At 39.4% G+C, this 13,729-nt stretch overlaps 1 protein-coding gene across 1 annotated transcript in view; it reads right to left on the bottom strand.

Moving 5' to 3' along the window:
* The window catches only part of USP31 (ubiquitin specific peptidase 31), a 101,619-nt gene that overhangs the window by 21,821 nt on the left and 66,069 nt on the right, over positions 1–13,729 (bottom strand). The window contains exons 7-11 of the mRNA XM_007987866.3: positions 7,301–7,481; positions 4,410–4,521; positions 3,779–3,873; positions 2,257–2,334; positions 1,533–1,662 (exon numbers count right to left, since the gene is read on the bottom strand). Of these exons, the coding sequence (XP_007986057.3) occupies positions 1,533–1,662; positions 2,257–2,334; positions 3,779–3,873; positions 4,410–4,521; positions 7,301–7,481 (596 nt within the window). The remainder of the gene's footprint in view (positions 1–1,532; positions 1,663–2,256; positions 2,335–3,778; positions 3,874–4,409; positions 4,522–7,300; positions 7,482–13,729) is intronic.

Below are 13,729 nucleotides of genomic sequence, written 5' to 3' on the forward strand. Positions count from 1 at the left end.
GGGCCTTTGCTTCCTATTCCAGGACCTTTGCTTCCTTTACTTGTTCCAGTAGACTATAAACAGCATAAAGGCAAAAACGCTGTTTATGTTGGCCCCTGCTACTTCTCTAGTACCAGTATGATACCTAACATGGTATGTACTCAACAAACACCTACTGAATGAATGAGCCCCTGTTAAAAGGTATCTTGCTAGCATTCTAGATCAGTGAGATATTTTGTGGAATACCAGTGATGCCATCTAGTCGATTTGCTCATCCATTATCTTTGTGCCATTATCAAACATCTCCAAAGTCATTAAAAAAAAAAAGCTAAACAGGGCAAGGTGCCATAGAGAACCTATAGTCAACCAATTCCAAAGCCACCTATTTCATAATTTAGTGCAAAACTGGGGGAAACAAAAACAAAAACAAAAAAAAAAAAAAGAAAAAAAACAAACATGTCTTACGAAAAACTATTATTAAAGGAACTAGCTAAAAACATTGTGGGGGAGAGAAGACTCAGTGGAAATACAAAAGCTATTTTCAAATATTCGAATAACAGACAAAAATAAAATTAGGACTTCTGAGTCATAACAAATTTAAGAGACAGAACAATTATTAGCTGTAGTAACCAGTGGACATATTTCAGGTTAACTTCAGTTACCATCAGAGCTATCCAGAGAAAACACAGTTTATCTGTCTTAAGGAGGCAAACACCTCATAACAAAAGATATTCAAACTCAGGCTAAGCAATCACCTATTTGAAATTAAGTAGAAGAAGAACCCAATCACTAGAATCCTGAAATTGCATGACTCCCTCTATTTAAGAGTGAAGAGTTACAACTAGTAGTCACAATTATGATCCTAGATATCAATGCAAGGTTAGATGAACTCCAAGTACTCTGGTCAATGTTTATAAGGTGCATAAAAATCACACAGGCCTGGGCCCCACCCATAGAGGCTTATTTATCCATCTCTCTGTCCATCCATTCATTTAAACACTTACTGGGTCCCTACCACCTGCAAAGCCTTGCTGTCTACTTTCTGGTCTATATCTACACTGTTCAATACGGGAGCCACTAACCACCATGTGTCTGCTGAGCACTTGAAACATGACTAATGCAGTGAAGGAACTGAATTATTTAATTATTTACTTCACTTAATTTTAATTAATTTACATTTAAATAGGTCCTGGCACCTATATTCTTAGTATCAAAAAGTCAAGAATCACTGTTTAAGTTACTAAGGAAAAGATCTTAAAACTTCTAAATTGAGAAAGAAAATCATCAAAACTTGATCATTAACCATGAAAAAGAACTAACTATGAAGGTTCATTTCCAGAGTACTTCAATTAATCAAGGTTTTCTAGAAACTTACGACTTTTTGTTAAAGTCCTAAAAGCAATAGCACTAAGATGCTCATTACATGTGCAGACTTACATATATGCAAAATCCTGTGGCGACTTCTGGGGCATGATTTGTTTCTCCACTGTCATCTTGCCATGCCCCACTCCCTACTGCCCTGAGCAACCAAGAAATGCTGCCCAGCCTCTTACCCGCTCCTCTTTGGTGTAGAGTTGGAAACACTGGGATAAAGTACAGGTTTGAGGCTGATGATGACGCTCCCTTTGCAGACGAACACTTTCTGCATCAGGGATATACTCATCTTCAGTATTTACAAACAAGCTGCAATTAGGGGGAGAAGCATCTATCAGAGAATGTATTGCAAAACAGAAGGAAAAATACAATTATGGCTTCGTGAAGTGACTACAAACTTACAACCAAAGGGAAAAAAAAAAATCAATGTGTAAGAAAACAAAAGTAGTGACCAAATTTTTCTATATTCCAAAATGTTCTTGAAAAGTTCTCTGTATACAAAGTTATTTCCAGAACTAACTTGATTTTTCTGGGTTTGGCCATGAACTGTACTGGTTAAATCACGTATTCCTGTCCTTTACATCTAAGAACATGCATCTAACATCGCTTCCTAGAATTAATGGGCCTGTAATAAAAAATCAAAGTAAATTGAACCTATATAGTAATGAGTATACAGTTTCTCTTTCAGCAGTGAATAAATGTTCTAAGGTTCTGGGATTGAGCAGAGAGAATGTACAGGAAAGGAATAATAAACTGCTTAAATAAAGGGTTAACAACACACCTGGATACTTAGCTAAAGAGAAGAGAGATTTAGGTTTCGGCTCATTTAACATATCAAAGGTGTGCTATAAAAATGATAATTAAAACAATGTTTCTATAAATACTAACTTTAAAAATACTCACAAATCTCTTGTCTCCTTGTCCCACTCGACTACTAATTTCACATGAGCGGTGCCACCTGGTCCACAAGATTTTAATGCCCTGTAGAACCGGGGAAGTGAAGAGGGAAGCCACATATTATTTTCTAAACAAATGATTTTACTTAATGTGATTATGTCCTACCTGAAATCATAATGTGATTAATGAAAATCTTCATCATAGTTCCCCATCAGAAAAAAGTTTTTGGCAAGACCACTATAACCACTGATTTAGTAACTACATGACAACTAAACTGAAAAACCCTTAAATTAAAAAGCCCAATATAGTATTAATAATAAAGAGGTGGAAGAAATTTAGTGTCGTTTATGAGGCTGCTGATGATCACACTCAGATAGTCATTATGACCTTCCCAACTTCTTGCCCAGTTTTTCACCCACCCAAATAGACACTGGACGGTAGTCCCCCGGGAACAAAGTCGCCCCTTGCACCTTTCCACCTCTCCACCAACATGCCACGCCTGCTCCAGACTGCACCCTTCTTCCTCCTTCCTCCAAATCTACCCCTGTCACAAGTTCACTGGCTCCTTGCCATCTCCTGGGAAATTCAGAACTCAGTTAATATTACCCATCTCATCTTGTTTATGTTGTGCAATATTTTGGATTGTTGTCTAATCTATTAACTCTCATCTCTAAACCCAAACAGTGAGCTTTCAAGCAGGACCATGTTATATGCTTTTTTAGAATCCTGAAATACAGGCACTACAATATTTGTTGAAAAAATCATTTTATTATAATAATTATTATAAAAAATGTGAGTTTCCATATGTATATTATATATTCATAGACACACAGTGTGTATAGATGTATATTATTAATACAATAGAGTATTATAAATATAACAGATTTAGCCAGCACAGAGGTAGCAGAGTAGAGTGACTAATTCTGCGGGGCAGGTTGCAGGGAGTGAGAGGAGGAAGAGTATAAAAAAGGGCTTAAAGGAAAGGGATTACAGACAGAAGAAACCACACATGCAAAGCACACGTATAAAATAGTATCGCCTGTTCAAACAATCGTCAGTGCTTTAATGCTGCTGAAAGTTTGGGATAGTGAGGAGAGGAAGAGCAAGGCCTGACAAAAGTGAAGTAAGCGGAATTCAAACTGTGAAGAACTTCTTACATTGTGGAACACAGGGTTTATCTTTTATGCCACAAGTTGCCATATAAGGGTTTTAAGGAAGAATGTAGCCTGATTAGAACGTTACTTTACAAAACTTCATTCCTGGTGAATATGAAAGTGTCATTTATCTGCAGTCCTAGGACATACGTTAATTTGCTTTCCTAACGCAAGTCCTCCAGGGCTTTTCTTATTTCAAGAAAGATCACTAAACATATACCCAAGCATGAATCAAAAGTAAAATAAGTACTTAATTTCGAAATGAGCTTAAAGAACCTTGCACACCTATGTGGAAATTATATCAGACATCACTTGAAATCACACATGAACATGTGTGAGATTCTAAAAGGTAATTAAAAAATTTTTTTTTTTACCTTTCTACTGTCGGGTGGCACAAGGGCTGCTCCTCCTGGGGCAGCAAGTATGTTATTCCAACAACACTGACCACACGCAAGCTGAATGGACACACCTGCATCAGATGTTAGATGAGAATTAAGCCAAATTTTTCTTCATGGGCATCTGTTTCACAGTGGCATTTCCAAAACAGATTAGAGTTTCAGTAAACTGTTTATTCTGCAAAATGCTTCTCTATAAGATTCTATAAGGTTGTTGAGCCACTCTAAATACACTTTAAATATGATTTACCCAAATGCGATTTACATATCAAATAAGTCATGCAAGACAAGTAACACATTGCTTTTACTAAATATCAGCTTAATGGTCTTCCACGGATACCTTAACATAGTAATAATTTTTTAAATATACAGATAGACATTCTACTAAACCCTTCCAAGCTGATCATGTATTAACGTTTTTAGATAAATATTATAAAGGAATACGCAGCAGTTCAAGGAAAACCTTGCAGTGACTAGCTCTTTCATAAAATGAGGGATAAATTCTCAGTCCTGGAAATCCAAACACAAGAAACTCAAATTTCATTGTAATGCTTGTTTCTTCACTGAGTATACACCCATGCTATGCTGGAATATCAAAATGCTTACAAACCTGAATGCAAACCGTGGGCCTCAAGAAATACTTCATCTTCTCCAAGATTTCCTTCTGCAGAAGGTCCCAAGCTATTGTCTTCTCTAAGTGCAGCACAAAAGGCAGTCCAAATCTAACATACATCAACAATGTAATCACCTTAAAAGTACGGTAATTCCTTTAACACTGTTATCTTTTGTTCTTGATCTCTTAAAATGGAATCACGATATAATTGGCTTTAGGATTGTTCTCAAAATAAAACAAACAGGAAATGTAATGGTAACTCTTCATAATGAGATGAACAGCTTAGATTTCTAAATTAAATTTAATAGCCAATATACCAAAATGGCTTCTAGGGGCGTATGGTACTAGGACAGCAGGTGGCAATGGGGCAGGATCAGTGAAGATGGGGAGCAGAGGGGGTGGGAGTGGACATGAGCCTGGCAAACAGCACACGTCAAACCCATAAGGGGTCGGGTGCCAGAGGACTAGATAGGGCTGGAAGGTCTCACAGACAGGCAGCCACATTCTTGAGTCTCTGACAACAAGGGAGGCACTGGCAAGCAAGTGACAGTGAAAGTCAGTTCCAGAGCTGTCTATGTCCCACAGAGTCCAAGCAGTACTGTGGTTCTTGGCCTCAGCTGCATAGACCGAAGACCAAAATCACCAGAGGAGCTTTAGAAAATAATGATGCCCAAGTCCAGCCCCCAGAGATTCTGATGAAATCAGTTCGGAATGTGATCTGAACACTGAGATGTTTTTAGGGGCTCCCTGGGTGGTTCTAATATGTAGCCAATGTTGAGGACCACTAGCCTACCCTCAACTCTCATCCATGCCCAGTCATTCAAACCCGAATTCCCTGAATGTGTCCTACTCTCACACATGCATGTCTTTTTGTCAGGGAACTCGCTCTGCTTGGAATACCCTCCCCATCCTTCTGAGTCTAGGCTGTCACCTGCTCACTCATGTGAAGACCCAGTGAAGGTATTCTTTTCCAGGAGGCACCCTGTTGGTTTGTTTCCTGTGTATACTGTGCTATAAACAATGCCTGCTTATTGTTCTGCCTCCACCAATAGGCTGTGAGTTATTTGATAGCAAGCACTGTGATGTATTTATCTTAGTAGCACAGACAGACAATGTCTAGAAAATAGAAGATGAATGAATGAATGAACAAATGATCTAACAGATTAACTCTGACTCAGGCCCAGAGGGAAGTAGAGGTGCTAAGATCACCAAGAAACCAGTTTCCAAGAACTATCAAACTATTCGCTTGTAGTGGTGCTTAACAGTGAACCAATCTGCCTAAAAACTACTGTGATGTGAAATGAGTTACAAGCACATGTAAATCACCCAACCATATTTTTTAAAAATAATGACTTCACTCTTTGAGAGACTAGCATCATGAAGGGAATTCCACAGGTTCTTTACTTCATTCCTTCTGTGCCTAACACACACCAACCTCCTACTAGTCTTGTGTGCATGTACTGGGTGTTCCCTCTGCATGGGATCCTTTCTCCTCATGTTCACATAGCTCACTGGGGCTCAGCTTGGCTGCAGTCTCTACAGGGACGCCTTCCCTGACCTCCCTTCCTAATGTAGTCTTGCCAGCCTCCCACCATCACACTCTATCATTCTAGTCTGTTTTAATGCCTTCAACATGGTACAGACTGCCTGAAGTTAAAGACGTCTGCTTGTTCATAGCCGGTCTGTCCTAGCTAGGATGGAAGCTCCATGAGGACACAGACCCTGCCTGTCTTGTTCCCTGCTGAATCCCCAGTGTTTAGAACCATGCCCAACACACTGTAAACACTAAAATACCTGTCAATGAATAGCATAAATATGCATATCAACACATTTTACATTTATGTTATTTACTATGCAAGGAACTTATTTCAAAGCAAAAATTTCAAAGGCTAACATAAAGGTTCCCCTAACAAATGTTAAGAAACACCAAGTCATTTCTCCTTGAAACATATCTGTCTTTTGTTAATACTCAGGTTACATTCCTACTGTGACACAGTTACTTTAAAAGATAGTATAAAACACCCATACACTCTTACAGAGGGCATTAGACAAATTTGAGAGAGATTTCTGACTCCCAAATTTCTGACTTACAAAGCTGAATGAATGTGTGGTGCCATTTCCCAAGATGGGAAATACTGGAGAGCCAGTTTTAAAAGGAAAGAAAATGAGTTCAATTTGGGACATAAGACTGAGGGACATGCACCATCCAAGTAGACATGTTAAGAATTAAAAAAATAAAAATAAAAAAGCTGTCAGGAAAGCAGCTGGAAACGGGTCTAGAGTCCCAAGAGGAGCCTGAACTGAAAATACACATATGAAATGGGCCTTTAAAAACTAGATTCCTGGCCAGATGCGGTGGCTCACGCCTATAATCCTAGCACTTTGGGAGGCCAAGGCGGGTGGATTGTCTGAGGTCAGGAGTTTGAGACCAGCCTGACCAACATGGTGAAACCTCGTTTCTACTAAAAATATAAAAAATCTGCTGGGTGTGGTGGCTGGCGCCTATAATCCCAGCTACTCAGGAGGCTGAGGCAAGAGAATCGCTTAAACCTGGGAGGTGGAGGTTGCAGTGAACCAAGACCACACAACTGCGCTCCAGCCTGGGTGACAGAGCGAAACTCTGTATCAAAACACACACACACACACACACACACACACACACACACACACACACACACACAACAACAAAAAGAAATCCAGATTCCTAACTTTACTCTCCCCCAACCAATGCCCCAAATCAGGTCAACTTGTACATGTATTCTTTCTAAATATCAGAATAAAAAATTAAGTACTAAAAGTAAGAACTTTTTGCCCATGCTTTTTAAAATGTTTGAAAATACTGAACTTTTCCAGTCTAGCTACTTACTGGGAAATAATCTGGTTCTCACCTTTTCCCTTGTTGCCCAGTGCAGGCTCGGTTACACACCAACAGGACAATCTTGTCGCTGCCTGCTCTTGAGGTGGACGAATCCATTTTCCCTTGCTTTGCTGCTGTTTGTGTAGGAGAAGACAGTCTATGATAATCCAAGCCAAATTTCAAGTGGTTTAGGTTGTTGTTTAAATGAATTCCTGAAATAGAATAAAAACAACTCATTTTATCTCTTCAAAATTATTTTTATTCACTCATTACGAAGAAATTTACCCAACAGAGAAAATTTTTTTTTAAATTGTCATTATGTAAATTAAACTGCAATCAAAAAAAGAAACATCCTACTTAGATTACTCATCTAGCCGTGAGAGAATTTCTTTAGCATCATTATTTCCTTTAAACTAGTCTTACCTACCTTAAAAACTGAAAACTAAAACTGCACTTCAGTGAATGTTAGATACAGTTTTAGAAGCGCATGTGTGCTGAGATGATTCACCAAGAAAATTTAGTGAGGTCATGCAACCAGTAATCAAACAAATTTTTAAAAAATAAAGATGAGAATATGTGGAATGCTCTTCAATATTCAATAGCAGTTTCTTCTCCCTGATTAAAGAGCCAGACTTACAAGAAATAAAAGGTAAATCACACACTACACCTACTAGACTCAGAGCCATCAGGAGAATCTTCCAACTTGGAATACAATCTACTAGACTAGATCAATCCACATTAAAGTTAACAAAAATATATGTTTGACAGGCACAGTACTGATCCTCCCAAATGCCCCAAAGCAGAGCTCCCTGTCAATCCAAGTACCCAGCAATTCAGCACCCAGCACAACCTCAATAAATGCCTGACTAAATACCTGTTCCTTCCTTTAATCCTCTGGAAGTACAGCCTACGGAAATGACGCTCCAGCTGGAGAATAAAAGAAACCCCTCCTACCACCACCATAAATAATAACATCACCAGAAAGAGAATAAAATACAAATGGCCTACACAAAAGTATTTATAGCAGAATGCTGGCAATAACCTCAATACTCAGCAATCTAAGACTCACTGAACCTATTAAGATACCTCAACATTATAACAATTTAAAATGACAAGTACACAGTTAATACCAATATAAATTCCAGATAGAGTTTAAAAAAACAACACACACAAACTAGAAATGAGAAAAAAGCTGACTCTTTGTCAAGCCATTAGAGGGAAGGAGACTTTTTAAGCTTAAACGCCATAAAGAAATCAAAAGGAACAGGAGTAGATCTCACTTCATAATCATTTTGAACTCTGGTATGAGAAAATAAAAATAACAGATATCTGAAGTTGAGATAATAAATAAACTCGTTTCCCAGGTTCTTGGCAGAGGTAAGGGTGGGAAGACCTGTTCTCCTAGAATTGATGAGGACTCCTGACAAGATGAGGGGATGCCACGTTGTCAACTGCACAGAAATCAAGCTCTGTGTTCAAATTGTGGACCCGTTTACTGCCAGCTGTGTGAGCTGGGAGTGGTTACTTCATCTCTAAGTCTCAGCTTCCTCGCTGGTAATGTGGGGAAAGCAGTAGCCTCATTACGTATTGAACAAAACATCTGTGAAGGCCTTAGGATAGAGGCTAACGCACACTCAATAAGGCAGTCTCTGGCTAGAATACAATAACCTTTGAATTCACCAAATTCACTTATAAATAGAAGCTCAGTGTTAACTCTAAGCAACTAGGGTGGGAACAGGATTTTGAGAAACTTTCAGTTGAACAAACATTACCTGGGCTCTTGCTGCATATTAAGAACTATACTGCACTGCTTGGTATAGTAAGATAAAGCAAAATGTGGTCCCAGCTCCAGAGAACTTCACAGTGTGGCGGGAAGGACAGAAAGGAAAATAGATCATTTCCATATTACATGCTGGTGTGAGAGATTAACAGAAGTTACTATAATTGAAGCCCAGAAGAGCAGGGGTTCGCCAGCCAGCCTGCAGGTAAAGGGAGTGAGGAAAAGCTCTCTGGACAGGATAATTTAGGTATTTTTTACTATAATGCAATAAAATTAGGAAACAATCCAAACAAAAACACATACAGGGAAATGCAACAACTGGAAAAGAAAGAAAAACAAGCACCTGAGTCAAAGAAGAATAAGTGAAATAATAGACTATCTAGAACATATTGTAAATATGAGTAGACCAGAGAAAACTGAATTGTAAGCTGGCATTGTAGAAAGCTGGCCAACCCAATATATAGGATCACCAAAAGAATCAGAAACTGGAGGTGCCAGAGGCCTCTGGAAGTAAAGGGTGAAGTAAAAGAGGAATTAAAATAAGGACTTTCAACAAGAGCACCAAGATCATTCAATGAGGACAGTACAATCTCTTCATCAAATGGTGCTGGGACAAGTAAATATTTACTTGCCCCAGAATGGAGTTTGGTCCCTACCTCATACAATTTATAAAAATTAACTTAAAATGTATCAACAACCTAAATGTAAGAGCTAAAACTACAAAACTCAGAAGAAAACACAAGGGTAAATATTTATGACCTTGGATGTGGTGATGGATTCTTAGATATGACAACAAAATTATGAGCAACAGAAGAAAAAACAGACTTCATCAAAATGAAAAACTTTCGAACATCAAAAAACACTATCAAGAAAGAGAAAAAACCCAGAGAATGGAATAAAATACTTGCAAGTCATATATCCCATAAGGGTCTAGTATTATACAACCTTACAAAGAATTCTTACAACTCAACAAAAAGTGCAATTTAAAATGGGAAAAAGACTTGAATAGACATTTCTCTAGAATATATAAATGGCCAACAAGCACATGACAAGATGTTCATCATCATTTACTACTAGAGAAATGCAAGCCAAAATCTTAATGAAGTAACACTTCACATCCACCAGGATGGCTAAAATCAAAAAGATGAAAAATAAATGTTGGCAAAGATGTGGAGAAATTAGAACTCTCATCTATTGCTGGTGGAAATGTAAAACAATCCAGCTCCTGTGGAAAACAGTTTGGCAATTCCCAAAAAAGATAACCATAGAATTATGATATGATCCATCAATTCCATATACCCAAAAGAACTGAAAACAGGTATTCAAACAAATACTTGTACACAAATGTTCATAGTAGGACTATTCATAATAGACAAAAGGTAGGAAAAAAACCAAAGCCCATCAATGGATTAATGGATAAAGAAAACGTGGTACATGCATATGTATGTATGGAATAATGTTCAGCCATTAAAAAGGAATGAAGTGGATCCGTTCCAAGACGGTCAAATAGGAATAGCTCTGGTCTGCAGCTCCCAGCATGACGGATGCAGAAGAGGGGTGATTTCTGCATTTCCAACTGAGGTACCTGGTTCATCTCATTGGGACAGTTGGACAGTGGGTACAGCCCACAGAGGGCGAGCTGAAGCAGGGCAGGGAGTCACCTCACCCGGGAAGCTCAAGGGGTTGGGGGATTTCCCTTTCCTAGCCAAGGGAAGCTGTGACAGACTCTACCTGGAAAAACAGGACACTTTTCCCAAGGTCTCAGCAACCAGCAGACAAGGAGATTCGGGTCCCGCGCCCATGGAGCCTTGCTCACTGCTAGCGCAGCAGTCTGACAATGAACTGTGCGGCAGCAGCCTGGCTGGGGGAGGGGCATCTACTATTGCTGAGGCTTGAGTAGGTAAACAAAGCAGCCAGGAAGCTTGAACTGGGCAGAGCTCCCCGCAGCTCAGCAAGGCCTGCTGCCTCTATAGACTCCACCTCTGTGGGTAGGGCATAGCTGAACAAAAGGCAGCAAAGAGTTTCTGCAGACTTAAAGGTCCTTGTCTGACAGCTCTGAAGACAGCAGTGGTTCTCCATCCACAGCGTTTGAGCTCTGAGAATGGACAGATTGCCTCCTCAAGTGGGTCCCTGACTCCCATGTAGCCTAACTGGAAGACACCTCCCAGGAGGAGGCAACAGACACCTCATGCAGGCGGGTGCCCGTCTGGGACGAAGGTTCCAGAGGAAGGATCAGGCTGCAGTATCTGCTGTTCTGCAGCCTCCGCTGGTGATACCAGGCAAACAGGGTCTGGAGTGGACCTCCAGCAAACTCCAACAAACCTGCAGCTGAGGGACCTGACTGTTAGGAAAACTAACAAACAGAAAGGAATAGCACGAACATCAATAAAAAGGACATCTACACCAAAACCCCATCTGTAGGTCACCAACATCAAACACCAAAGGTAGACAAAACCACAAAGAGGGGGAGAAATCAGAGCAGAAAGACTGAAAATTCTAAAAACCAGAGCGCCTCTTCTCCTCCAAAGGATCACAGCTCCTCACCAGCAATGGAACAAAGCTGGATGGAGAACGACTTTGATGAGATGACAGAAGTAGGCTTCAGAAGGTTGGTAATAACAAACTTCTCTGAGCTAAAGGAGCATGTTTGAACGCATCGCAAGGAAGCTAAAACCCTTGAGAAAAAGGTTAGACAAATGGCTAACTAGAACAAACAGTGTAAAGAAGAGCTTAAATGACCTGATGGCGCTGAAAACCATAGCATGAAAACTTTGTGATGCATGCACAAACTTCAACAGCCGATTCGATCAAGTAGAAGAAAGGGTATCGGTGATTGAAGTAAAGCAAGAAGACAAGGTTAGAGAAAAAAGAGTAAAAAGAAATGAACAAAGCCTCCAAGAAATATGGGGCTATGTGAAAAGACCAAATCTACATTTGATTGGTGTACCTGAAAGCGATGGGAAGAATGAAACCAAGCTGGAAAACACTCTTCAGGATTATCCAGGAGAACTTCCCTAACCTAGCAAGGCAGGCCAACATTCAAATTCAGGAAATACAGGAATACCACAAAGATATTCTTCGAGAAGAGCAACCCCAAGACACATAATTGTCAGATTCAGCAAGGTTGAAATGAAGGAAAAAATGGTAAAGGCAGCCAGAGAGAAAGGTCAGGTTACCCACAAAGGGAAGTCCATCAGACTAACAGCAGATCTCTCGGCAGAAACCTTACAAGCCAGAAGAGAGTGGGGGCCAATATTCAGCATTCTTAAAGAAAAGAATTTTCAGCCCAGAATTTATAGCCAGCCAAACTAAGCTTCATAAGTGAAGGAGAAATAAAATCTTTTAAAAACAAGCAAATGCTTGTCACCACCAGGCTGCCTTATAAGAGGTCCTGAAGGAAGCACTAAACATGGAAAGACACAACTGGTACCAGCCACTGCAAAAACATGCCAAATTACAAAGACCATCAATGCTAGGAAGAAACTGCATCAATTAATGGGCAGAATAACCAACTAACATCATAATGACAGGATCAAATTCACACATAACAATATTAACCTTAAATGTAAATGGGTTAAATGCCCCAATTAAAAGACACAGATTGGCAAATTGGATAAAGAGTCAAGACCCATCAGTGTGCTGTATTCAGGAGACCCATCTCACACGCAGAGACACATACAGGCTCAAAATAAAGGCATGGAGGAAGATCTACCAAGCAAATGGAAAGCAAAAAAAAGCAAGGGCTGCAATCCTAGTCTCTGATAAAACAGACTTTAAACCAACAAAGATCAAAAGAGACAAAGAAGGCCATTACATAATGGTATAGGGATCAATTCAACAAGAAGAGCTAACTATCCTAAATATATATGCACCCAATACAGGAGCACCCAGATTCATAAAGCAAGTCCTTAGAGACCTACAAAGACACTTAGACTCCCACACAATAATAATGGGAGACATTAACACCCCACTGTCAATATTAGACAGATCAACGAGACAGAAGATTAACAAGGATATCCAGGACTTGAACTCAGCTCTGCACCAAGCAGACATAATAGACATCTACAGAACTCTCCACCCACAATCAACAGAATATATATTCTTCTCAGCACCACATCGCACTTATTCTAAAACTGACCACATAATTAGAAGCACTCCTCAGCAAATGTAAAAGAACAGAGATCACAACAAACTGTCTCTCAGACCACAGTGCAATCAAATTAGAACTCAGGATTAAGAAACTCACTCAAAATTGCACAACTACATGGATACTGAAGAACCTGCTCCTGAATGACTACTGGGTAAATAACGAAATGAAGGCAGAAATAAAGATGTTCTTTGAAACCAATGAGAACAAAAACACAACATACCAGAATCTCTGGGACACATTTAAAGCAGTGTGTAGAGGGAAATTTATAGCACTAAATGCCCACAAGAGAAAGCAGGAAAAATCTAAAATCGACACCCTAACATCACAATTAAAAGAACTAGAGAAGCAAGAGCAAACAAATTCAAAAGCTAGCAGAAGGCAAGAAATAACTAAAATCAGAGCAGAACTGAAAGAGATAGAGACACAAAAAAACCTTCAAAAAAATAAAAGAATCCAGGAGCTGGTTTTTTGAAAAGATCAACAAAATTGATAGACCGCTAGCAAGACTAATGAAGAAAAGAGAGAAGAAT

The sequence above is a fragment of the Chlorocebus sabaeus genome, chromosome 5 (assembly GCF_047675955.1).
Source record: "Chlorocebus sabaeus isolate Y175 chromosome 5, mChlSab1.0.hap1, whole genome shotgun sequence".
Lineage (NCBI taxonomy): Eukaryota > Metazoa > Chordata > Mammalia > Primates > Cercopithecidae > Chlorocebus > Chlorocebus sabaeus.